Raw genomic sequence first — 27,997 nt, 5'->3', positions numbered from 1 at the left:
GGCTATCTACCTAACAATAGGGTTCCTGTTTCATTCTTCTTCTGCATGTGGCTATCCAGTTCTTCCAGCACCATTTATTGAATAGGGGCTTGCTTTCCCCAGTGTCTGTTGTTGTCTGCTTTGTCAAAGATCAGTTGGTTGTAGGTAGATGGTTTTATATCTGGGTTCTCTATTCTGTTCCATGGGTCTTTGTCTCCATTTTATACCAGTACCTTGTTGCTTTGGTTACCATAGCCTTGTATTTGATAGTATAATTTGAAGTCTGATAATGTGATGCCTCCAGATTTGTTCTTTTTGCTTAAGATTACTTTGGCTATTCAGGCTCTTTTTTGGTTCCTAGTTATTTCTTTCTTAAGTGTTTGGGAAGATTCACTGATGATGCCATCTGGCTCTGGATTTTCCTTTATGAGAAAGTTTTTGATTACATATGTTTCTCCTAAAAATGTTTGTAATTCATTCCTATTATACTATTAATATATGAATACATTCTTATAAAAATTCAAATATTAAAAATAACACCAAAGTCCTCCTTAACCATTATACTCTTAAAATTTTTAGTTATACCTTACTGCATTTCATCAGGGAAATAATGTTATGATATAATGGTCCTTGCAAGTTTCAGCTCTTCCATGTATTTTCCTGTCTGAGCTAGGCAGTCTACTTAAAAATAGCTGAGTCTCACCTGCACTCAAATGTTTATAGCAGCACAATTCATAATTGCAAAGCTGTGGAAACAACCCAAATGCCCATCAATTTATGAGTGGATTAATAAAATGTGGTATATGTATACCATGGAGATTCAGCTCTAAGAAACAACGGTGATATAGCACCTCTTGTATTTTCCTGGATAGAGCTGGAACCTATACTAGTGAAGTATCCCAACAATGGAAAAAACAAGCACCACATATACTCACCAGCAAACTGGTATTAACTGAGCCGCACCTAAGTGGACACATAGGAACTACATTAATTGGGTATTGGGCAGGTGGTGGTGGGGGGGAGGTATATACATACATAATAAGTGAGATGTGCACCATCTGGGGGATGGTCACGCTGGAAGCTCAGACTTAAGGGGGGAGGGAGGCAAGGGCATTATTTGAAACCTTAAAATTTATACCCCTATAATATGCTGAAATAAAAAAAATAGCTAAGTCTCAATCTTAGTAAAGTTTTTAAGAGAATTATATGTGACAATATATTAATAATGCTTAGCATAGTCCCTAACACATACTAAGCATTCCATGAATGTTAATATTGTAGTTATTGTTATTATATTTAAAAATATTCCAGGATGAATGTAACTGTTGAGGGACTACTCTATACCAAGGAAGGAGATAGGAAAGATTTCTGAGTAGCCAAAATAAATATCACAAAAGAAACTATACTAATGCTCATGCATTTTATTTATAGGAGAGTCCTATAAATCCTTCTTTGGAACTTATTTATCCTTGTGGTAGAGATAGTTCTAGCAAGGTTATTTTATCTAGATTGTCTGTTTGCAGCAGATTCAAAGCAATAAGCCTCCCTAGTGTCTACACTTTAGCAAAACAACCAAAATAATAAACATTTACTTAACGTGCAAACTTTGAACTAAGAGTTATCAGAAATTCTTGTGCTTGTGACTGAAATTGTATGACAAAGTAAGAAAATGAAAGAGGCTGTTTGATGTAATGGGAAACCTATAAGTGAAAGGAACGACATTCGATTTCCTTTTCAATTCATGATTGACAGTGTAAAAATCACACAACTTCAATTTGTTACTCAGTCTGTGAAATGGAGATACAGGATTTCTCCCCTGAATATTAGTGTGATCTTGAAAATGTCTAGAGAAAGTGAATCCTGAGTTGAAGGGAATAATGAGAAAAATGGGGTTAGGTGTCTTAAATGGAGCTTATAAAAAAGCCCTCGTAAATATTTTTATATTCATTAAAATAAAACTGCAAAACAGAGCATTGAATTACTACTTCATTGGTTATTATTTATAGTGGAATTAGGGGAGAGATAACAAGAATAGAAGAGAAAGATATGGTCCATGACAGCACAGAAGTAACATTTTTGTGATACAAAGTGATTCAAGACACATCAGAGCCTTGGGGTTCTGCTCTTGCTTTCTGGGTAGAGAAGCAAGCAAGGGATACTAATAGACACCCCCATAAACTGCTAGGGTCAGCTGTGCTCTGGCACGGATTTTTCCTGAGCCTAGAAAAGAACATTCTATTGCTTTAAAACACTACATTAAAAAAAAAAGAAAAAGAAAAAAAAAACATTCCAACACACAGGAAGATATCTTTCTTGATTTTTTATAATTATTATTATTAGTGTTTCAAGGTATTATGGGGGTACAAATATTTTGGTTACATGTTACGACGTTGCCTCACCCAAGCCAGTATTAGAGGCGTGCCATTCCCCTATAAAATGTTCACCACATCCATTAGTTGTGAGTTTACCCACCCCCACCCGCCAATCCCCAATGAATATTACTACCATGTGAGCACCTTAGTGTTGATCAGTCAGTGCCAATTTGATGGCGAGTACATATGGTGCTTATTCTTCTGTTCTTGTGATACCTCACTCCAGAGGATGGGCTCAAGCTCTATCCAGGATAATATAAGAGGTGCTAGATCACCATTGTTTTTGTAAGTGAGTAGTATTCCATTGTATACATATACCATATTTTATTAATCCACTCATGGATTGACGGGCACTTGGGTTGTTTCCACATCCTTGGCTTTTTTCTATCAAGAATTCTTTAGCACTGTGCCTCTCCACATATAAAGAAGCTCAAACTTGGTTTTTAAAAAAAGAGTTTGACATTTTACAAGTTGCAAATTAATGAAACTTATACACAGATCTAAGTTCCATTTACCATTCCTAGTCTCTCCTTGCAGTTTCAGGGAGAAGCTTTAAGCATTGAGTTGCAATCCAGACAAAGAAACAGTGTCTCTGCATGTGCAAAGGAAATCTTTAGGTTGTTGTTCTGTTGAAACCCAGAGATCCATATAGTCTTTTCAGTCGCCTTAACAGCTGCAACTAGATCTCATACATTTTATTTATGGTATACTGTGAATCACCATCTGCAGATACTTTATCACAATTCTCCAGTTACTAAAAAAGGGAGATATATAATATAATTTGGTGATAAAGAATTTGGAGTGGGGAGATGGGGACTATGGTTACAATAATACTTTTTCTGTTTACCTCATATGTGATAGAATGATACATGAGATTTTATAGGAGAGGATTTGTAAAAATAGAAAGTCTAAGGAAATGATATTCTATATCATTATTAGTCTTCTCAATTCCATTGAGAGAGAAAGTTTGCAAGATTAGGTGAAGCACTCATCTTCAAGAAAGAGGAGGAATAATACCTAATGAACACACTTTAAAGCACTTTGGAATAGGTGACCAGTAGACCTCAGTGGTCCATGCAGACTCATTTGATATGTAACAAAAAGAATTCTTAGTTTGCTTTATAAACTTTTTGGTAGTTCATCTTATCACAAAGAAAATCATCATAAAATATGTAGAAAATGCACTGCTATGGAATTGCTTTTCATTTCCAGACATGAGACTTTGGAAAAGTCATTTAGCCTTTCTGATTCTTAGTTTTTCTCACTATAAAGTATGTATATGTAGTTAATTTTTCCATGTAACAAACAACCCCCAAAACACAGTAACTTACAATAACACATTTATTCTCACTCAAGATACACATCTGCTGATGTATGGCTCAGCTGCAGCTCTGCTCCAGCTGGGTTCCACGTTTCTTACTCTCAGACCCAGGCTGAAAGGAGAGCCCTCATATGAGGCATGCTCATTTTCATGGCTGAAATAAAGGCCGAGAGAGCTGGTGGATGGCTGCCTCTGACAGCTCCTGCATAGTTCTGGCACAGGCTGTGTCCACCATCATCCTACAGGAGAATCGCACAGCAAAGGGCATCAGTGGAGCAGGGAAGTATTACTCTTCCCACAACCAGCTGGCAAACCTCATAACCCTCTTACAGGGAAGCTAAAAGTGAATAAGAAAGGATAACAATATCTACTTATCTCTCCAAACCTTTATAAATGTCAAGAAAAGTTATATAAAAGATCATTGTAGCCTAATGAATTCTCTACTAATGTAAGAAGTGCTATCATCATTGAACAGTGCCTTTTAGTGTTATTTATTTCAGGTATCCAGATACATTTCAAGTCCTTATATATCATTAAAACCTACCACTTCTCCATTCTTACCACAAACCTTTGTAAAGCTTTTAACAGTCTCAGTTGTAGTTTTTTAAAAGCTATGTACTTTGCCTTTTTGTATTCATGTTTTAAAAATGCTACAATTATAATATTTATTTTCTACTGTAACTATATTAAACATCTTTTAAGAATTTCCTGGCCATCTAGAAGGTTATTATATTTTCTTTCCCTGACAATTAAATTGACAAAATTCCCTTGTAGGAAATTAGAAAATTTTGGAAGGGTAAAGAACAAATTTTAAAACATCCATATTCAAATCCCTGTCTTAATACACACACACATTCCAATATATACAAGTAATAATTTTTACTAAATTGAACACCTAATGAATATACTCTTTCGAGAGTGTTTTCTTTCTTTTTTTTTTTTTTTCCTGAGACAGAGTCTCACTATGTGGCCCTGGCTAGAGTGCTGTGGCGTCAGCCTAGCTCACAGCAACCTCAAACTCCTGGGCTCAAGCGATCCTACTGCCTCAGCCTCCCAAATAGCTGGGACTACAGGCATGTGCCGCCATGCCTTGCTAATTTTTTTATATCTATTTTTAGTTGTCTAGCTAATTTATTTATATTTTTAGTAGAGACAGGGTTTCACTCTTGCTCAGGCTGGTCTCCAACTCCTGAGCACAAATGATCCTCCCGCCTTAGCCTCCCAGAGTGCTAGGGTTACAGGCGTGAGCCACCACACTGGCCTAGAGTATTTTCTATATATTGTTTTTACTATACGTTGTTGGCATGCATTTTTGCTGATCACTAAATATTTTTTGAGAACACAATTTAACATTTTAATATTTAATATTAACATATGTAATATGCAATACATTTATACTGATGGTCCCTGACTTATGATAATTTGATAGGATTTTTCAAATTTATGACGGTACGAAAGTGATGTGTATTTAGTAGAAACGGTACCTCAAGCGCTCATACAACCATTCTGTTTTTCACTTTCAGTACAATAGTTAATAAATTACAGAAATATTCAATACTTTGTTATAAAATAGGCTTTGGGGCCAGGCATGGTGGCTCATGCCTGTAATCCTAGCACTCTGGGAGACCAAGGCAGGAGGATCACTTGAATTTAGGAGTTTGAGACTAGCCTGAGTAAGAGGGAGACCCTGTCTTTACTAAATATAGAAAAAATTAACTGGGCATGGTGGTGCACATCTGTAGTCCTAGCTACTAGGGAGGCTGAGGCAGGAGGATTGCTGGAGCCCCAGGAGTTTGAGGTTGCAGTGAGCTATGATGATGTCACTGCACTATAGCTGGGGCAACAGAATGAGACTTTGTCTCAAAAGAAAAAAAAAAATAGGCTTTCTGTCAGATGCTTTTGCCCAACTATAGGCTTATATTAGTGTTTTGAGCATGCTTAAGGTAGGCTAGGCTAAGCTATAAGCTATGATGTTAGGAAGGTTAAGTATATTAAATGTATTTTCTTCTTAAGATATTTTCAGCTTATGATGGGTGTATCAGGACGTAACCCATCATAAGTTGAGGAGCATCTGTAATTATGTAGCCCAATAATAAAACAAACCCATTCCTCAACTTGAGAACTCAACCATTATAATACCTTTGAAGTTACCAGTGTGTTCCCTGCTGCCACCTGTCCCACCCATGGTAACCACTACCCTCAAGTTTGCATACTGTCATTGACTTCTTTCTTTCTTTTTATTTTTTTATTTTTAAATTTTTTTTGTAAACAGTTTTCAGAATTTTTTTTTTAGTGTTTTTATATGTGTTTCTCCAAACAATGTATCATTGAGTTTTGCTTGGTTTTGAGCTTTAAATAAATGATATCATACTACATTATTTTTAGTAGTGGTATGAATCTTACAAAATTTGTTTAAACTGTTCTCTACTATTAGATATTTGGAAAGTTTTCTGCTGTTTTACAAAGAACTTGTACATTAATCTTTGTATGTATTCCCCATTATTTCCTTAGGAATAATTTCTAGAGGTGAAATTGTTGGGTTAAAGGGTAAGAACACTTTTAAGGCTTTTTTTTTGTAATTGTACATCAGGAAATGTGTTCATCTAGAAGGTTTTAATAAAACAAATAGATTTGCCTGGCAGATAATTATAAATCATTACTAGCTTTCCATTTTAATGGTCTATAAGAATACACAAATTTTCTAGTGGCTTATCAAATTTAATAAATCCAAATTCCTCAGTATTTCTTTTTTTTTTTTTTTTTTTTTTTTGGAGACAGTCTCGCTTTGTTGCCCAGGCTAGAGTGAGTGCCGTGGCGTCAGCCTAGCTCACAGCAACCTCAAAATCCTGGGCTCAAGCAATCCTTCTGCCTCAGCCTCCCAAGTAGCTGAGACTACAGGCATGTGCCACCATGCCCTGCTAATTTTTTCTATATATATTAGTTGGCCAATTAGTTTCTTTCTATTTATAGTAGAGACAGGGTCTCGCTCTTGCTCAGGCTGGTTTCGAACTCCTGACCTCGAGCAATCCGCCCGCCTTGGCTTCCCAGAGTGCTAGGATTACAGGCGTGAGCCACCGGGCCTGGCCTAAATTCCTCAGTATTTCTGACTTCCCTGCAAGCTATTCTGTTTTTGTCACACTGTGGCATTAATATCCCCTCAGTTCCTCAGGCCAGAAACCTTAAAAACACCTTCTCTTGTCTTCCACACCTCCATTTCAGTCACCCCATGCTCATACTTCCTCTTAGTCAGTCTTCAAGTTCTGCTAGTTCTACCTGCAATATCCCTTGAATTCATCACTTCCATTCTTATAAACACTGCTGTATTTCAAATCCTGCTAATCCATGGAATGTGAACCATTCCACAGCCTCCTAACTAGGCTCCTACCTGTCTTCAGTCTCTTGCCTTTCTAATCAGTTCTTCACTCTGTAACTTCCTCAAAACACAGACTTATCTTTAAAATGGAAACCAGAAATATCTGCTAACCCTCCATAATCCATGTGATTGGATTATGAAGTGTGATAAGGTCCACACTTCTTAGTTGTTATAGGCAAAGCCCTTGATCTAATTTAACCTTCCTCTTCAGCTTTATTTCCTTATGATCCTTCCTCCGCAGCCCACCCCAAGAACTCTATGTTTTGTACTCTAGCCAGTTGAGCCTACTTGTTCTTGGTATATTTTCTTTTTTCGTGGTACTCCCTCAGCCTAGGATACCCTTCATCTCCCTTCCAGCCTGTGGAAACGCTACTCATGCTTCCAGGTTCCACAGAAATACTAGCTCCTCCATGGAATTGTACATCAATGTAAGTTATCATAGTTATACATCAATGAGTCCAGAATGGTTACTTCTCTCAAAATATTTTGAATGTTGTTACATACCAAAAATATATTTATAAATAATGCTGGGTAGAAATAGCAGAACAAAAACTATTTTAAACACATCCATTACAATAGATAAAAAAACTATATATGTATATGTGTGTGTGTATGTATATGTGTGGGTCTTTCTATATACATGTATATGGAGAGAAACAGAGGCAAAGACAGAAACAGAGGCTGTTAGGAAGACAGGGAAGACATATAAATACTTGAGCCTGGTATTTATTAAGCCATCTAAAATTCTTTTTGGAACCACACAGTATGAAAACTTTTTCAAAATTTTAATAATATTATGATACTTGTTAGGTTCATTTTCTTTCATAAAGATGCTTACTTGGGCTTAAATAGGTTTCCATTTTGAGACTTAACCATATTTGGTCCAGTTGCAGGTGGCCAGCTACTTGTTCCTCCTTCCCATTTCAGTGTTGGCTAGCCAAGTTAGGGGGCCCTTGTTCCTTTGCCAGATCTTTCTACTCATAGTCACAGGTGGTGAACATCCATTCAACTGTAAAATGAAAACATTGTACTAGATGATTGTTAAATTTTGAAATATTTTTTGCTCATGAGAGAGAAAAATAATCTTAAGGTTAAAAGCAAGTACTAATTTGCTTTCTGCTCTAGCACCCTCATTAGTGTCAAGCAATCAGTTGTCCCTTTTCTTAACTCTGAACTGCCAGTATGTGTTGTGTGAGAATTAATACATTTGGCTTCTGATGCAAGTACACTACTACCTCTGTGGCCTTGGGTGTACCTGCTTCTGTCGCCTAGGCCTCTGCCAATCTGTAAAATTATAAGGGTGAGACTAGATGCTTTTTGAGGTTCTTTGTAGCTTTAATATATTATTTAGGATTTTTTTTTATACTGTAGGCACTGGTCCATTTTAAAGTTAAGAAATAGGTAGAATGGGACTACTCACAAAATATTTTCTCTTCACAAAATAGTGTAGATAGCACAGTGGAGCATTTGAGTATACAAACAGATATGAGCAATTAAGAAATGTCCTAATTCCATCACTTACTTCAACTTACCATATTTTTCTCTTCTGATGTGTATTTCTCAAGTCTTCTAAAATTATTACTTTGTAGTAATATAAACTGGAATATTTTGAATATATCTTGTAGAAAATTAACATGTTGGTGTAGATTTCAAATATGCATACTAATTCAGATCAGTCTAGCAGTAGTAGACAATGTTTCAAAATATATGAACTCCAGTAATCATTATAGATTTGCTTTGTTAAAAAAGAGACTCAGAACAAGAAGAAGAAGGCCCAATTTTAATTTCTAAGGGACAAACTAATCTTTGATATATGATGTTTGAGTTCAGAGTTGCTTCTGGCAAACATAATTGTTACTGCTTAAACAAGTATTTCTTTTTTAGTAATTAGAATTTTTTCTCATTTTGATGGGTAGTCATAAATATTAACCACCAGCAGTGCAGGAATAATTTATATTCAAATTGTCAGACATAACTCTGTGAACACATAAAATAATTTACATTTATTTAGAACCTTTTATCCTAAAATGCTCTACACATATTTCTTTATAATCTGATTGCAAGCTATACATAGGACTCTCCTACCTGCAATAGGGCAGCAACCAAAGTAATTAAAATAAAGGACATAACTTCACAAAAAGTAGACAAAAGAAGGAAATGTAGTATTTTTTACTTTGTTCCTATATGCTCTTATGCCTGTAGGATTGGAGAATCCATGTTGACCAAATGCACCAGCACAAAAGTGGAATTGAATCTGCTCTAAAGGAGACCAAGGTATGTGAATTACCTCAGATAAAACAATATATATTTACTCATCCATAGAATATGTATTATGGGAGAACATGAAATTTAAAAAGATGCAATTCTTGCCTTTCAGGAACTTACTAATTGAATGTACCATATTACATTTCAACAGCTCTAACACTTAAACCAACTAAAGAAAGCTACCTTATATAAAAGCTGTGTGTGTGTGTGTGTGTGTGTGTGTGTGTGTATGAGAAACATTTCATTATTCTTTTCCTCTCTGAATCCCAAGGGATGAGAGAACCAGCCAGCAATGCCCAGACCTACAGCTTCCCCAGGTTTGCTGCCCTGCCAGAAATAGGGATTTTTGGAGGATGCCACAAAGACGGAAAGGAAGAGGGGAAAAGTTTTGGGTCCCAGGCTGGGGCTGTAGGTTTAGGGATCTGCTTTCAACTGAGATATTCCAGTCATCTTTGAATTGTGCTATAAGAAGTTCATGTTATTCCCTATGTACTTTGTAAACTATATATAAAACTAATTACAATCACATAAATTTTAGGTATGCATAATGACTAATAAATTGAACAATACCACCAGGTACATTTTTATTTGAATTTTCTATAAAGCATGAATAAAATATCTTTCTCTTTTTTTTTTTTTTTTTTTTTTTTTTTGAGACAGAGTCTTGCTCTGTTGTCTGGGCTAGAGTGCCATGGCATTAGCCTAGCTCACAGCAACTTTGAACTCCTAGGTTCAAGCAATTCTTCTGCCTCAGCCTCCTGCGTAGCAGGGACTATAGGCATGTGCCACCATAGCTAGCTAATTTTTCTATTTTTAGTAGAGATAGTTAGAGTCTCACCCTTGCTCAGGCTGGTCTTGAACTTCTGACCTCAAGCAATCCTCCAGCCTCAGCCTCCCAGATGGCTAGGATTACAAGGCATGAGCCACCACGCATGGCTTTAAAATATTTCTCAACACAGACATTTTTTGCTATTGAAAATTTCAAACTACCTTCTTTATCTCATTCAGTTGATCATTTGTAGAATGGATTGAGAGAGAGTTAACACATTTTTAACTGTTTTTGAGACATTTATTTGTGAGTTCTTTTATCTACTAAAATCCTATGGAATTTTTAGGGATTTTTGGACAAACTCCATAATGAAATCAGTAGGACTCTGGAAAAGATCGGCAGCCGAGAAAAGTACATCAACAATCAGCTTGAGCACTTGGTTCAAGAATATCGTGCAGCTCAAGCCCAGCTGAGTGAGGTAATTCAAGAATGATTTTCATGGATTTATTCTAATTAATGACCCTACACCCTAAACTTGACACAACAATTTTCATTTGAGAATCATGAGATGCTTTTCATAAACAACATATCGATTCTCTGCCCACTTTAGGAAGCTAAGCGAGGCAAGTAAACTTATCTCCATTTTAAATGTAATAGAAATTGTTATCTACTAGAAGTCTTTAAATACTCTTTTTCATTTAATTTAAGTGAATGAAGGTATATACTGTTGGGGAACATCACTGAGAATAAGAGCAAAGTGTCAGGACACCTGATTTTGTTTCTGGAACATGAAAGCAAGACACATTCAGAGACAAGCAATTTAATTAATGAAATGAGTCAAATTTTTCATTCAAATAAAATAAAACCACTAGGCTTTGAAAGTACCAGTTCTTTATCCCAGGGTTAGGGATCTAAAGGCTTTCCTTTGGGATTCATGTTCCCTATTTCCTGATGGTAAAGACCAGTAAGAACACTTGCAAACATCAGTTGAAGGCATATTTTTTTTCTTCCAGTAGGCAAAGTTAGAAGGAGAAAAAAGTATAAATAAATTTGAGATACTTCTGTACTTTCAGAAGAAAGTAATCTTTACTTTTTTATTATATTATTTGTTTATTCCCTCATATACACATTTATTCATGGTTTTTTAAATTTAAAAATGCTATAAAACTATCTGATTAAAACCACCATATATGTCTAACATTAATATTAAGTAATTGTTCATTTCCAAGAACATATTCCAGTTGATTGTACTGTCATACTGCTTGTTAATCCTTATTAATTGCTGAGCCTGATACTCTACTTTGATTGATTTTTTCTTTTTTTAGAACTGATTTTCTCTGCATAGCATGCAAATTAGGTTGACCAAGAGCCACTCTCCTAAACTGTTTAGGGATGACTGAGGACAGTTTTTATTGTGAACCATGCCCATGCGACTTACATAGTCAGTTATGAAGGTTAAGGTAGTTCATCATTTTGTAGTGCCTTAGTTAAATACATGGTGCCTAATAGGGACATAAAATAGCTGCAGTTAAATGTCACTTTCATAAATGTATTCACAAACCAGAAGAGGGGTTGACATAAAATGATATGCAAAAATTATAAACACAAAGAGGTCATATTTAAGTAATCTGCTTCTGTTTTGAATTTGTCATTAAACAAAATGTCTTTCCCCTCAGGCAAAGGAGCGATACCAGCAGGGAAACGGAGGAGTAACTGAAAGGACCAGACTGCTGTCGGAGGTGCACACCCCTGCTCTTGCCTTGCTTCTCCCCTGTCTGCTGGGCCCTGGCCCTTCAGAGCTGGCAGATGGTCTAATACTGCTTATTTCAATTGTTTCCTGTGCCCTTAAATCATTTGCTTTAGGAGAAAATCCTTAATTTTCTTATCTATGAGTCAATTATTTATTCATACATTTCTTGTTTCCATAAGATGCCTGAAGTTGCTGTATTAAATTCAACATAAAACCTGCTTATAATATTAGCACACTTATAACCTTCCTTAATCTTTATTTTTTTACATAATAATTATAATTAATATAGTGAATAGTAAGTAAAGCACTGGCTTAGGGAATCTATAACAAATTTTAATGTTAGTCTGCAAGATATAAAGTTTATTTTTAATGATTGTTGTTGGTGACTTATGTGTGATATTGGGTATTTCTCTGTCCGCAATTAAGAAAGTGTTCAAGCAATCCTCCTGCCTCAGCCTCCTGAGTAGCTGGGACTACAGGCATGAGCCACCATAGCCAGCTAATTTTTCTATTTTTAGTAGAGATAGTAGAGTCTCACTCACTCTTGCTCAGGCTGGTCTTGAACTCCTGACCTCAAGCGATCCTCCTGCCTCGCCAGCCCAGAGGACTAGGATTACAGGCATGAGCCACCACGCCTGGCCTTAAAATATTTCTCTTATAACCTCCCCCTTCTGAGAACTTGTAGAATATTTCCATATATTTTTGCATTTATTTTCATGATCTTGCAAGAGAGGTAAGACCTGATATATATTCTGATTTTTCTCCGAAGGGCTGAGGTGTAAAAAGCCTTCAAACAAGGTCAGTAGCAATTTGGGACTAAAATCTAAGATGATCTTTGGCTACAATCCAGTATAATTGTCACAAACTTTCCTGTTTTGATAGGAAAGCATTAAGCTTCTTTTATAGAGATTATTTGAGGAATAAATAGTTATTTTAAAATACTAAATATATAACATTAGAAATATTTAGACTGTAATCCTGTGGTGCTTCTAGGCAAATAAAACGGTATGTAGAAGCAAAGTGCTCACTTATGTTAGGTAAATTAACACTTGAAGGGAGTCCAGGGAACCATTTAGTTCTTTTGGAGTAGATAGTTATCCCCATTTGTAACGTTTCAGGTGCCTAAAAAAAAATTAATTTGCTTTACTTGGATGAGCATTTTCTTCCCAGGGAAGGTTTTACTCACCAGTATGATAAAAATAAAGCCTACTAAGTTACAATAATTATAGCTTAGTTCTAGATCATATAAAATTTTTTGATTTTTTAAAGATGCTATTTTCTACCTATATTAATGCTGGTTGTGGATTTTTGCTAATAATAGAGTCTATAGTAGTATAATCTTGACATAGAGTGTAGGTAAGAACCAGTATGACAACATAGTATGTCTCTTGGACTTTGGAAAAGTTCGTGGTTTGAATAAAGCAGTAGAACATTTTTATATGTAGCCATGTGATATAAACTTTTTTTTTAGTGTTCTATAGAGAAAAGGTGACATAGACTCTTATAGAACTATAATATAATAGTAAGAAAGTATCTAGAAAACCTTTAGAAATGCAAAATCTCTTAGGATGTTTATACCATTTTAATTAATAACTAATCGTTAGAGAACGACACAGTGGATGCTATGAGATAATTGCAAGATTTGAGTGCCTTGTGCCTGAAACAATTTTGATTGTTTTTGTTCTGTTATGTCACAACCTGAGAAATCTAATGTGAAAGGAATTTGGTGAAGTTTAGCATTGGGGGCATTCTCAGAAGATGAAAAGCTTTGTATAACTGCATATTTTATCTTACTATTTGAATTATGTCCAGAATATTCCTAATATCTTTATTCCCCTTTATTTATGTCTAATATCTAGGTTAAATTTTCTCAATACATCATTCAAAAATTTTGAAAGTTTATTAATAGTCAGTGCTTATAAAAACTTTTTTCTTAATGAAAGGTTACAGAAGAATTAGAAAAGGTAAAACAAGAAATGGAAGAAAAGGGCAGCAGCATGACTGATGGTGGTGAGTACACACTCATTTTGAAGACAAAAAGTAAGCAAGAGAAAAATAGCTCTTCAAGAAACCTGTTTACACAAAATAGTACTAATAAATAGGAACTTTACATTTTAAAATGAATTATTTGTTACTTGTTTGAAGAGAGGTACATGGTAAAAAATATAATGTGTGATAATCAGTATACTGTTTTCCTTGTAAATCAGCTGAGAAGAGTAAATTTTTTTTTACTGTAATTTACAGGTTTTTTTTAATTCAAACTGTATTGATTCAAAATAGAGTGGGGAAATATTTAAATGTGTGCTTTGCTACGCCAATTTAAAAAATAATATTTTATTCTGTTATCTAAAATTAGCTTCATTTTTCCATTTTAAATATGAAAGGGCACTAAGTATGTGCCCAAATAACACTAACGCAGGGATGTGGTGACCTTTGTTTTGTTTTCCCCTCCCCAGTAGACTTGACTGGGCAGAGGTCAAATAGAGAAGAATTAATAATCCTCCATAATCATCATCCATTGTGAGCTGGTTACTTTCACATGGGCCAGTGGTGATTGTCTAAGCCTTTTCTATGTCCCAGAAAGATTTTCTGGAGTTCTAATAAAATATAATGAGTGATCTTACAAAAGGGGATATGTAGGGCTTTTTTGCCAATATGTTTTAAATGGGCCCATTATCTATATTTCAAAGGTAATTCTCTGTTCCCCCTTTCCCCCTTTGTATCCACTTTTCCTACAGACACATATACTAGCCCATAAAATCATCTTGAACACATTCTAAACACCCGTTTATCAACTCTTCCCCTATAAAAGGAAGAACTTTTAGCCTTAGTACATCAAATACTGCATCATTTTCCATCCTAAAAATCTCAGGTGCTTAAAATGCCACAGCCAAAACTATGTGAATGTCAGTAAGTTGTTGGCTGTGTTTTTAACCGTTTTTGGCTTAAGACAAAGTGAGGAAAATGTCATGCAATTCTGTAATATACTGCTACTCCAATGAACATTTTGATTCCATGTTATTTTCATTCTGTAGCTCCTTTGGTGAAGATTAAACAGAGCTTAACAAAACTGAAGCAAGAAATTATTCAGATGGACATTAGAACCGGTGTTGTGGAACACACGTTACTCCAGTCAAAACTGAAGGAGAAGTCCAACATGACCAGGGACATGCATGCGACAATTATTCCAGAATCAGCTATCGGCTCTTATTAAAACATACTGTTTTCTTGCTTCTGATTAGTTGATTTTTTATATCATATTCTATTTCATGTTGCAGAGATTTAAAAACACACACTACACTTCTTAAAGCATGTTCAATGGGTATTTTTTACATATATACACACATAAATTGTATCATGGTGATTATGATGGTTAAAGCCTTTACATTGAATATAATGTTTAATAAAGTAATTAAAAATTCTTACTTTCAAAGAAGTTTCATTAATTATTACCTATGTCAAGCTCCTGCCTAGCAGCTCATTTTTCTTAGTGGTCCTTGCATAAGGCAATGTATGTAACTCATACTTTCTGTAGATGCTGCTGCTGTCACCACATGTACTGTTGACACAGGCCTTCACTTTGCTCCATCCACCTCTGCAGTGATCACAAGTGCTTTTGTGCCCAGAGGCAGCTAAAGATAGGTGCCTCCCTAATTTATTCTGCTGCTTGAGGATAGAACAAAATCTTTTTTATTTCCATATTCTTAACCAAATACCTAGTACATAGAAAGTGGCCAGTTAATTTTTTTAGTATGTAGATGAGTAGATTACTGGCATTATACAGTTCCACAGTATCTTCTAACTCCTATTCTATAGCATGAAGAATGTAATGACTTTGACCCTGTGTGCTTGGTATAGTTTCAAGATAGTAACTAAAAATTATGATTTTTTTGCTATGGTATTAGATTGGAATTGGAAGCATTAATATGAATTCACGGGGTTTTAAAAATATGTATGGGTTAATATAAACATAGAAATATTTATAAATGTAGAAATAAACACACACACATACATACATATATTTCCTAGTTCTGTCCTCTGAGAGAGCCTAGAAGCAGTGACAGCCCAACAACTGTGTACATAACCTAGCATTCAGATCTTGGTGTCTAAATGCTCTACTTTAAAAAAATACAAATTTTTTAGAAAAATGGCTGATTCCTGTTTTGGGGCAGGGAAAGCACAAGATGAGCCTAAATTTTCTTGTTTTGCCAGGAAATAAGGAACTACTCAAAGAAAGATGGGGAAATGGCTAAAGGACAAGCCTGATTGAGGGGTATCCCGTCAGCCAATCTGGGGCTATTTGAGCATCAAAGTGAATCATCACAATAATGAATTATAATCCATAGAATAAGAAACCATGAGCCATACAGATATAAATGAATGAATGAATAAACAGGGGGATGATAAAGGTCTTCCTTACAATAGAATGACAGCTCATGTAGAAGCAATACCAGATTAAAAAATCACCACCTGGCAACTATCATAGTATTGTAGTAATTGTTTTAGGCAAGAATTATGAATGGATTCTAAAAATAGGTGAAAGTTTAATGAGAAACAGGATATTTATAATACATAATTTCAATGTATGTGAAATACTCCACAAAGGAAAAAATTATAACTTTACAGTAGAAAAACCTAGCAGACACCACTTTAAGTGATCAAAGTTAACATCACCAATAATGGGAAAAATAGACATCAAATGCTTTCTGCAAAGGGCACACAATTACCTGATTCCTGCTGAAAATGAATAACCTGAATCTAATCATGAAACATCAGATGAATCCAAATTGAAGGATTTGTACAAAATGGCTTATATTCTTCAAAAATGATAAGGTCATGAAAAATAAGTACTAAAGAACTCTTCCAGAGTAATGGAGACTAAATGCACAGACAACTAAATGCAACAAGGAATTCCAGATGGGACCTGGGCCAGGCAAAAATAATAATAATATTTATATAGTTTTAAAGGACATTGTTGACACAACAAGGAAAATTTATATGTAGTCTATAGATTGGAAAATAGCATTAATTTCTTGATTTTTATATTTGTGCTTTAGTTACATGAAAGAATATCCTTGCTTTTTAACAATGAAAGTATTTTGTTCTAAAGGGTATCATGTCAGCAGCTTACTCTCAAATGATTCAGGAAAAAAATGTGTGTGTGAGTGTGTGTGTGTGTGTGTGTATTCACACATACAAAGAGAGGGGGAGAATGATAAAGAAAATGTGGTAAATTATTAACATTTTGGTAATCTGGGAGAAGGCTATACTGAAATCCATTGGAATTTTTTTAACTTTTCTATAAGTATGAAATTATTTCAAAATAATGAAGTTTAAAAATACAAAGATGATATGTTCTGTATAGAAATTAGCCTCTCTCAGAATCAAATAGCTAATCAACTTGTTGAAATAGTATGACCTCCCCAATAAAATTCTGTGGCCCATTGAACAAAATTTAAACTTATAATTTTATAAGCATTGACTCACAGGCCAAGTTGTGCAACTTTTTGAGAACTCTAAGGATATATTTTTCTACTTCCCTCTAATTTATCTAGGTCAACATTTCCCATGAGTTTTACACAAAACAAAAAGTTTTGTAATCAGAAGTTTGAGAAATGTCAGATTTCATTTTCTTCAGGATTTTCAGTCTACATTGTGAATCTGTAAGCAGTGAATGTAGTTCCCTTATTTTTTACAAACATATAATTATTCCCTAGTATCCATGAAGGATTGATTCCAGGAAGCCCCTATCCCAAGGATACCAAAATCTGAGTGTGCTCAAGTCCCTTATATAAAATTTCTCAGCCCCCTGCCCCTCAATTCTTATTTCATAGACTTGGGTGGGACTAAGGGTAGGATCAGAAATTGTAAAAAGCTCCTCGGGTGACCTTGATGCAGCTAATCTAAAAACTGCTTTAGGGAGCCAAAAAAAAAAAAAAAAAAAATCTAGAAATTTTCCCTGGCTATGAGTAAACAGGATCTGAAAAGGTCTTTAAAGAGGACCTCTTAAAGTATTGCTTATGGATTACCTTAATGTTAGCCCTACCTGGGGGGATTTTTAATAAGTACCCTAGACGACTTGATACATACTGGAGTTTGAGACATAATAATATCAAAAACTGTCACTTAAAAAATCAGAAAACCAAAGCCCACAAAGATTAAGCAGCCTGCACATTTATAAAGCAAGGTAACAAACTACACAGATTCCCAAATGGTTTTCAGTGTGGTTTGGAGCAGCCCCTTTAGAAGTTCGTATCCACAACTCCCGTCTGTCACCATCCTTTCCATCTGTATCCCAAAGCAAGATTATACAGTCATGGTTCTGTTTATGTCCAAAGACATTTTTCCCCTACTCCCTATGTAAAGGCTTGCACATAGAATACTGCACCAGGAGTCCAGATACCTTAATTCTAATCCCAAATTTGCTGGTAGAAGGTTGTTGGTTTTTCACACCAACAACCAATTCTCTAATTCTTCGGATACCAACTATGTGTACAACAATTCAATTCTGATACTAAATACTCAGAATTGGCACAGACCCCACATGTGAGAGGCTCAGCCACACAAGACTGCCCCGCTCCAGACCCCAATCACGACTCTGGGCCTTCCACACACTGGACAACCGGCTGTAAATTTGAGATTCCCTCGACCTCCTCCTCAGGTTTGATCATTTGCTATAACACCTCACAGAACTCAGAGAAACCATTTACTTATGGTTACCATAAGGATACAGGTAAACAGCCAGATGAAAGGTACAATACATAGGGTGAGGGACGGGAAGAGTGTGCAGCTTCTACACCCTCTTCAGGCAGGCCAGTGTCCCAGCACCTCCGTGGGTTCACCAACCTGGAAGCCGTTTCTATTCATGTCCAGTGACTTCCCCCCCACACACACACTCCCTATGTAAAGGCTTGTGTATAGAAAGAATACTGTGCCAGGAGTCCAGCCACCTTAATTCTAATCCCTTAATTCTAATCTTCATTTAGAGTTTTTATGGAGGTTCCATTACACAGCCATGATTGATTATATCATTTGCCATTGATGATTGTACTCAAGCTCCAGCCCCTCTTCCCTCCCTGGAGGTCAGAGGGTGGGGCTGAAATTCTTTCTAATCACATGGTTGGTTCCTCTGGCAACCAGCCTTTACCCTCCAAGAGACTCAGGTATGATGAAAGGGGCTTATTATGAATAAGAACAGATCCTCCTCTCATCCCTATCACTAAGGAAATTACAAGGGTTTTCAGAGCTCTGGGCCAGGAACTGAAGACAAAGACCAAATACGTATTTATTCTACCACAATATCACAGTCACCTTCTGCAAGACTCTTAGGATATCACTTATCCTCGGTGTAATCTTTTCTTCGGCAAGGGTAAGTGCAGGACTAGAATATTCTGAGTGCTTTCAGTCCTAAAATCTCATGATTTAAAATATTTACTGGGCTCTCTTCACTGTTTATGATAACTTACAACAGTGTGCTGAAGTCAGGTCTGACCATCTCCAAAGAGCAGGTTGTCAGATAGAAACTTGCAGAGCCATTTGTTAAACTGTTGGTATCTTAAAACCAGCCTGTGATGAGAGTACTGTCTTTACACCATGGAAATAGGAAAACACCTCAGATTAGGACTTTAAAAAACAAAAACACACCAAAAGAGAGCCAATTTATCAGCATGCCACTGATAACAAGTGTTAAATTGTTCCACAGACCAGAACCAAATACAGTAAATATACAACAGAATGTTCTACCATATTTTAAGGTAGATTATTACAGCACTAATTGAATTAGACCAGATTTGTAAATTGTTCTCAAAAATCATTAAGTCTACATAAAGCCACTCAGTGTGTCAAATGCACATCCCCTGCACAATTTTATTGATATTCCTTTACTGGCTTCCTATCACCAATTCCTTTTTACTGCTTCTCAAATCAATAGGCTAAAACAGCGCAGGCTTCTTCCTACACTATAGATTCAAATCTCATGTTTGTACAACTGAAATAATGTAGAATGCACAACTAGTCCAATTATATGACCATAAAAAAACTAATTCAGCTCACTGCATCATTGATCCATTTAATTGTGTAGCAGCTTTCTATTGATAACAGGAAATATCCCTGACCTGACCATGCTGAAAATGAAACTGGCCAGTTTTCTACAACCATAAATTCAAATAAGGATTCTACATAATACACAGGGTCTTAAAATCATAGCCAGAGTTTATTAGGTTTTTCTTGGTTTTACTGACCTATTTGCCTTGCAGATGATCTGATTTGCCTTATGCTTCCTGGACTTCGTTCATCATTAAATGATAGCCTATACTTGTACTCATGACTGGGTATTTTGTTTCAGATAGTGATTGTGATAAATTTTAGGCCATCTATTCATTTTGCCCTTGGAAAACATCCAGCAGCCCACAAGCATTATAGGGGACGCTGCTGACCCGGCAGTGCCACTTCTGGTCATATTTCTGGCCTCTTGGATTAAACAGGTGCTACTTAGTACACCTATGTAGCGCAAATACAGCAAACATTTGATGGATAGCTATCACATTTTGAACACAGTAACAGGTGCTGAGGGAAACAAAAATGCATAAGGCATAGTCAGTCCTTCCCTCCAAGAACTCATAGTCTAATGGGAAAGATGTGTACATGATTAAAATGTTATAATGGTAAGTTGGAGACATAAACAAAATATTATTGAAGTTGGGGTGAAGAAGTAATTCTAACTGGGAGGAAACAAGAAAGCCTTACAGAGTTGGTGCTTAAAGGATGAATTAGATTCCAATAGCAAAGAAAAATGGGAAGGGCCATTCCGGGCAGAGGGAAAGACACAGCCAAAGTCCTGGCCCTGGAAGGGCCTCAAGGGATCAGGTAGTAGAGGGGAAGTATTAGAGGAAGACTGGGAGGAAAAGAAAGACAGTGAAGGGTTGCAAATGCCAGGCTAGGAGGTCAAGCAGGAAAAGTGGGCAAAGCATATGGGCATAAGATAACAAAATATGATAATAGAGCTATGTGTAGTAGAACACAGTTTTTTGAGGAAATATGTTGAACTAGGTCTTTCAGAAGTTTTCAAAATGGAACAGAGGAGCAGCAGCAGGAAGAGGAACTTACATGAGCAAAGGCACAAGATAGCATCAATGATCTGTGCGCCAGGCACTTGCTTATGCTTATCTAAATAATCACATTTTATTTTGCAACTGGAATTATTTCCATTTCCTAGACAGAAAAACTGAGATCCAGAGAAGCTAAGTAATATGCCTGAGGCCACACAAGAGTGGACTTAAATGTGAACCTGCCGTGCCATACAACCTTCGATTTGAGAAACGTAATGATACAGTAAAGGGAGTAAAGGGTTTTCTTTTTGAAGCTTGATATGAAGACAATAGTAAGTAGAATTGGGCATTATGTAAATTTTTTTAAAATTATAATTACCCTTTATGGAGCAGCTACTATTTTGCATGGAATTTTACATGTGCATTAAATCATCACAACAGCTTGAAGAAAAAATTTGACCAGAGTCACCTAGTTAGTGGCAAAACTAGAAATTCTTCCCACACAAAAAGGGCAGAGAGATGTGGGGAGGGGAGGGAGGGAGGAGGATGCCAATCATGATTTTTCGAGAGGAATCCTGGCAAAACAGCAAGCTATGGATGACTACTACACTATTCAGTGTCTACTGCCACTGACCCTTTTTACATAATGTTAACAGAAAAAGATTCAAATTCCAGGTAAGGAGGGAGACCCTCCTGGATTTGAACCTTGTTGAATGTGAAGCATGTCAGAAACATCCACGTCGATACGCTCAGATAGCCAGCTGCAAATACCATGGGTCTAGAGTTGGTATGGGATATCTTGTAATGAGAGGCAGGGGGTGGGGTGGGGGAAACCTGATCAGAAACCAAAACAAAATGTGAGAAAATGGACCAAGCTCCTATTTCCTCAGAGGAGATTGATAGGGCAAAAGCCAAGTCCATCCAGGCATGGCATGATTTGTCCAGTTCAGAATCAGGAAGTGGCAGCCCTAGAGTTTCCACCCAGGAGCAGCAAGCCAGGGATCAGAGCAGAGCTGGTGTAACACTAGATTCTAAACTTTAGGTAATGCCAGGCCATAGGGAATGAGAGTAATGTCTTCCCAGGGCCTGGGGCTGGTAAGGAACTGGCAAGTAGGTGGGGATACTGGATAGGATTCCCCCTTTTGGAGGGAATCCAAAATGTCCAGGACACCAGAAAACTCTGTGTGGCTCTCAGAAACCACTCAGCAAAAGGTGCTGCTGATCCAAAAGGGCTACCTTCAGTGTTAATCCTGACCTCTTGGTTGAAGCAGATGCTATTTGGTCCTAATCTCTCTGGGATTCTGGAAAGGCTGGAGTGACTGGCCCAGCACACACCAGTTGGCCATGAGCAGTTGAGTCCCACTCACTCGTGGGCTCGGCGGCTGGCTGGGAGCGGGCAAGGGCTGGCGCGTTCTGGAACTCAGGACAGAATCAGAGCTGAGATGGGAGTCGGCTACCTGGAGGCTGTGCCTCCAGCCTGGAGTCGGTAAGACCATTTGGAAACAGAGGCTGAGAAAAGGACCAAGGGTTGTAAATGCTTACCCTCAAAGACTGGTCAGACTAAGGAAACTAAGGCAGATTCCTCAGGTAAGTTAAAGGCAAGTGAGGAGAATGTAGCTTCTAATGTTCCCTTTCCCCTCTTTTCTCATTTCCTATGTATCCCACTTAATTTTAGTTTTGATTTGTGATTGGAACAAACCTTCAAAAAGGAAACTCCCTTTACTGTAAAATGAAGGTAATGAAGCCTCTTTCATGGGGAAGTTGTGGGGATTAAATGGGATAACATAGGCAGCTGCACCTATTCGGTGCTCAATGTGTGTTCGTTCTCACCAGCATCACTGCCCACCCTCCCCCTTCCCCGGGGTTCCAGGACTTAGTGTACTAGTCCTTTGATCTTGCCATCAAAACAGAATCAGGTTTGATTAAGCAGGGTGTGGTTGGTTTCCACACACAGGCTTAACAGTGAGAGAACAGGAAATAATCAAGCCTTTGGTTTCCAAATCAGCTTTCGCAGTGTATTGAAAAAGTGTTCTTTGGATATACCCTTGCATGGGTGAGAAACTTGAAATAATCAGCTGAAAAAAGTACCTTCTCCAAATTCATAGTTGTAGTCTGTGCTCTGCCTGACACTTTCTTGCCTGTTGCTTAGCATTTCAGAAATTCCAGGGAGTAGAAAGCAGCAAGACAATGAACCATTTGGTACTGCTTATCCTTCCAATTCTGGAGCAAACCAGTTCCCTGGAATCACCTTAGAAGAGTTCTGTTGCTTAGCTATTATGTTAATACTTCAGTCCTGCATTTTACAAGTGCAAAGGCTGTAATCATTGGCCTGTTACCTTTCCCCCCTATTAGAAGTAGCAGGTGTTTATGATTATAGGGCCACCATTAGTTCCACTTCATGGACCCTCCTTTCCTGTAACATGCTCACGTGGCTTCCAAAGCATAGTTCCATTATGCACGTTAACTCTCTTGTGACCCGGGAGACCCATGATGTTTGACAAACCAAGTGTGGAACCTCAAACAGTTCTAAAGCATTCCTCAACTGCCAGCCCTAGCAAGGTGACAAATTTTGGCATCTTGGCCCCAGTAGCCTCTCTACCTCCACCCTGGAGGTCGGGCTGAGCACTAGGAGAGCACAGGGGAGGCAGGAGCCATGATGATGTTTCTGCAATGCTAGGCTAAGATCACATCTGGCCTCCTGGCCTGGTACCACCAGAGATCCAAAGGTGCCCAAGGAAACCACTCTAGTTTGTCTTATATGATGATCTGTAGTTGTAAAGGTATGAATACATGTATACACACATCAACATTCAAAAAAGGAGAATTTTGCATAAAAATCCAGATTGCAGACCTCATAAAAATCAAAAGATGCCATAGCACAAAGCCTGCATTTCCCACCACAACAATCAGATTAAGCAGAGTAATGCTCCCCACTGTACCTCAGTCCTCACCACTCCCTCTTGTCTTCCTGAAATGAGGCCATCTTAAATGTGATGACACTGGATTATAAGAATTCTTATCTCCCTGATGCACTCTTCTGTATTAGTATTATCTGCTTAGTTCAAAAGGTTTTTCAGTGTAATCTAGTGAATTCTCATTGCCTGCTAGACTTCAATTATCACCATGGCTGCCAATATCACCAGCCTCTGTTTAGCCATCCACTTTCAGAAAGAAAAAGAAAAGAAGAAGAAGATCACCAGGTTGTTTTCTTCTCATTGAGTCCCTAGAGCTCCTGGAATAAACTCTGTACCAGGTTCCTAAGGCCACCCAAAGAACATAGGACTGTTCCCAGGGGTGGAACACATGATGTCAGAGCTCTGAGTTTGACATGGGGTCCCTTTGACATTTTCTGACTCTTCCAGGAGACAGAAGACCACTCCCCTCATGGACCCGTTCAATGTGAGTGGCTGAAAAGATTTTTGTTGTTGTTGCTGTTAATGAAGTATTGATATACCTATATATTGTATCATATATATGCATATTTTACATATATGCATATTTTACATATATTCTTTATACATATTTTACACATAGATAGGCCTCCATGATTTTGATATATCACAGTAGAAAATTTAGATGTTACTGGTCTGTAGTTTAGGCAAAGATGGGAAGCACTGGCCTAGAGTATGCTAGCCTTGTTTCTCAACATCTCTTTACAACTTGAGAAGGTACCCTGTGTAGACAATAAAAATAATATTAATATTTAACAGACTGTATTCTACTGAACAAGCTCGTACAGCCATTCTCACTGAAATGTCCCATTCATCCACAGAGGTGTGTGTGGCAGAAGTCATTACCCTAATTTAACAAAAAGGAAACTGAGGCTCAGGTAAAGTGACCTGGTCCAGGCCTCTCAGGTGGTTGAGGTGGAGCCAGAGAGGAGGAGACCTCTCAGCTGGCAGCCCAGGGCTCTTTCTGAGACTGACGCCTCCAATAGAATCAGGTGAACATTTAAAGTCTATCTTCAGAGTGAATAAACTACCGACAGTCTTTGGCAGTTAGTACATAAGAAGGTAAAGCAGAATATTAAAGATACGTTTGCACACTAGTGCTAGTACCCAGGTATTGTATTGGACTTAGAGGCTTAAAGCAGTTGTCGTGGTAGTCTATAATGAGAAATGGTCATGGTTTGAATGTGCTCCTTTATCTCACTAATTCTAAAACCCAATTTTTATCAACGACCTCAGGCCTGGAGAGCTCAGACTGCATTTTGAAGCATACCTCATTAACATTCACCATTGAGGGGCATGTATCATTATCTTCCCATTTCAGATGGAAGGAAATAGGCTGTGTAAGAAAGGATAGCCCCATGTGTCTGGGTTCAGGATTAGGAGACTGTTTGCTTTTAGCACCATCTGCCATGTCAGATTCAGCTTCGCCCTCCCCTGTAAGAAACAGCACTGAGATAAACCAACTGAGATGCCATCGTTTCAGCCTGGTGTCCCCAGTGTCAGAGTCTGACCAAAAATAATAAGATCGAAGCCCTGGGGCTATGATGAAAATGAAAGGCTGTGATGAAGCGAGATCGACAGAGAAGTCATTACGCATGGGCCTGGGTACTCAACTGTCCTTAGAAAAATATTGAAAACACAGATTTGTATTATTACAATGGCAATTAAAACCTCAACCTCACAGTGAAAATAGCCAGCTTCCAGATCTAAGCGGTGGCCACACAAGAGATCTGATTCTGCTCTAGTCATTCAGCATCATCTTGAGCACCCGTGTGACGATTTCATTGCTTCCAACACTTCTCACTATCTCTCTTTCTGCAAAATCTCTCTGCACTTTTTAAAAAAGCAGACCAAAGACACTTGGCATCATTCATGCCAGTGACCACTGGAAAGACCATAAGAAGTGTCACGCTGGGTAGATCAGTGGTCCATCTGATCAAGAATTCTGTCACTGTTATCTGAGACATTTGTGAAGGACATGACTTCTTAAAAAAATGGTGCTACACTTCTGGGGAGTGTATCCTACAAATACAAAGATGCCACAAGATCATTCATTGCAGTGATGTTTGTAATAGCAAAACACTCGTCAACAAGCTAAGTAATCAGCCATGAATAGGAGACTGGTTGAATACACTTTGGTATGTCCATTCAATGGAATATAACTCAGCTCTAAAAAAAAAAAAGGATGAGGAAAATCTGTATATATCAACAAGGAAAGATCTCAAAGATATATTGGTAAATAAATAGAACAATATACATGCAAATGTATAAAGGATGGTACTAATCATTTAGAAACTGTGGGGGTGAATATTTTCAATTATTTAGCATGTATTTATTGAACAGTTTCTATGTCCCAGGAACAGTTCCAGCTACTAGGGATATGGCAGTGAAGGAAGTAGGTGGAACGCCTGCCTTCAAGGAGTGTATTCATATTTGCTTGTATGTGCATTTCTAAAAGTCTTTGAGAAGACACACAAGAAGCCCCTAATAGTGATTTTTACCGGTAGAAGCAGGAACTGAGTAAATGTACGACACGTACAAGAGGGCAGCGTTTCACTGCATAGACTTCTATAATTCTTAAATATTTAAATAAGACAAAATACAATGCCCTGTTAGTCTAGCCTTTTCCAAATATTTACTTGTGGAATTTAAATAAAATAGTATTCCTCTTTTTGTAATCCTATGGAAATTTCTTTCTTGACTTCAAAATGTCCCTTTCACCTAACATTCTCAGATGAAATGAACATATTAGTGTTTGTTGTCCTCAAACCATCCATCAATCTATAAACCTGAATGGAATCTCTCCATTACTTTTGCCTTCTCTCGCTGAAGAGTTCTGATTCCTGTGAATCAATTTCAAATTCCCATCCTGTTAGTTACATGAACCTGAACGTAAATGAAAGCTTCTCTGCTTGTGTTGGAGGTGGCTGGGGCTCCATTCCTTCCTTCTTCTAACACCATCGTCCTCACCATCCCTGAACTACCTTTTGCTTCCATTTTGATCCATGAACCCGTTTTTCATAGGAAACATCCAAAAGGGATCACTTTGAAACACAGAAATTCCTTTTAAAAAATCCTAACAATAAATTCATCTCTCTCTGCCCCCCATCCTTCCTCTAGCTCCCAGCTGTCAGCCGATCTCTAGTGCCTTTCACGTCCTCGCCTGCGGAGGACGCTGTGCCCACGTACCCGGAGCTGAGTCTCATATCCCCACCCAGCCCTTGGTTGTACCAGTGTGTTCTGCCCTCCTCCCTCACCTGTGCCTCTAATCGCCAAATAAAATGACATTTCCCTCCTCGGATTATCCTCCGCTGCAGTGTGTGAAACAGTGTGAAACCACACGTCCTTACCACAGATCACAGGCTCTTATCACTGCAGGAGACCGTGGCTGCTTATTGACCTCCAGCACCCCTGGCCCAACCCCTGGGGGTCCTGTGGACCCCCCTCACTCCAGCTTGGAGATGTTCACGCATCTACCATAGGAGATACTACCAGGCTCTGCCTTGTCCCCTGGGGTCCCTTTCTAGAGTGACCGACTGTTCCATTTCCCCGGGACTGAGGGGGTTTCCAGGATGTGTAACTTTGGGGTTTAGATATAAATGGTCCTGGGCAAACCGGGTCACCCAACCTTATCATTTGCACACAGACTTCCTCTGGGTGTGCCTTCACTGCACAGCTTGGCACCTGCGCCTCCTTGTCAGAAGACATCTGTCAGGCTGCCCAAGGCCTGTGCCTACTCCCTCAGAGAGCCAGAGGTGACGGGGCGTTTACGTGTCCCTGGGGCCGCGCTCACGGGATGACTGAAGGTACTCCAGTGCCTTTGACCTGATTGCCGTGAAGCTGAGTTACGACTTACACTGTCTCCAGGCTCCTGGAGGATTAAGTCAAACTCACCCTCCATGGAACTTTGCTTGCTACACACCCTCGCTTGGTTTTCTTCACTTTCTTGTCCCACTACCCTCTGCTGCCTCTAGCTTTCCCTAAGAGCATGTCCTAATAAATCGCTTCTTTATCATCGAGTCTGCTTCTGGAGGGCCCAAATGGTTTGGTGATCTACTGCTTGAAGTAAATGACCCCGAAATGTAGCAGCTAAAATAACTATTATATTATTTCTCACAGTAATATCATAGTTGACTGAGGCTGACTGGACTCAGCTGGGTGGTTCCTCTT

The 27,997-nt window shown here is 37.9% G+C and overlaps 2 protein-coding genes across 4 annotated transcripts in view; one reads left to right on the top strand and one right to left on the bottom strand.

The window, feature by feature from the left end:
• Window positions 1–15,265, top strand: part of IFT57 (intraflagellar transport 57) — a 56,486-nt gene extending 41,221 nt beyond the window's left edge. Inside the window, exons 7-11 of the mRNA XM_012777196.2 lie at window positions 9,248–9,319; window positions 10,426–10,557; window positions 11,756–11,818; window positions 13,773–13,839; window positions 14,865–15,265. Of these exons, the coding sequence (XP_012632650.1) occupies window positions 9,248–9,319; window positions 10,426–10,557; window positions 11,756–11,818; window positions 13,773–13,839; window positions 14,865–15,043 (513 nt within the window). The 3' untranslated portion in view covers window positions 15,044–15,265. The remainder of the gene's footprint in view (window positions 1–9,247; window positions 9,320–10,425; window positions 10,558–11,755; window positions 11,819–13,772; window positions 13,840–14,864) is intronic.
• The window catches only part of HHLA2 (HHLA2 member of B7 family), a 187,829-nt gene extending 160,505 nt beyond the window's left edge, over window positions 1–27,324 (bottom strand). The window contains exons 1-3 of one of the 3 annotated variants that reach the window (XR_012918842.1): window positions 27,178–27,324; window positions 7,884–8,054; window positions 3,679–3,911 (exon numbers count right to left, since the gene is read on the bottom strand). The gene's annotated coding sequence lies outside the window, so the exon portion shown is untranslated. The other 2 variants (XR_012918844.1, XM_076001285.1) reach the window with 2 other exon arrangements.
• Between the last annotated feature and the right edge of the window lie 673 nt (window positions 27,325–27,997).

The sequence above is a fragment of the Microcebus murinus genome, chromosome 1 (genome assembly GCF_040939455.1).
Source record: "Microcebus murinus isolate Inina chromosome 1, M.murinus_Inina_mat1.0, whole genome shotgun sequence".
NCBI classification, from domain to species: Eukaryota; Metazoa; Chordata; class Mammalia; order Primates; family Cheirogaleidae; genus Microcebus; species Microcebus murinus.
This window is presented reverse-complemented; position numbering and strand designations above follow the sequence as displayed.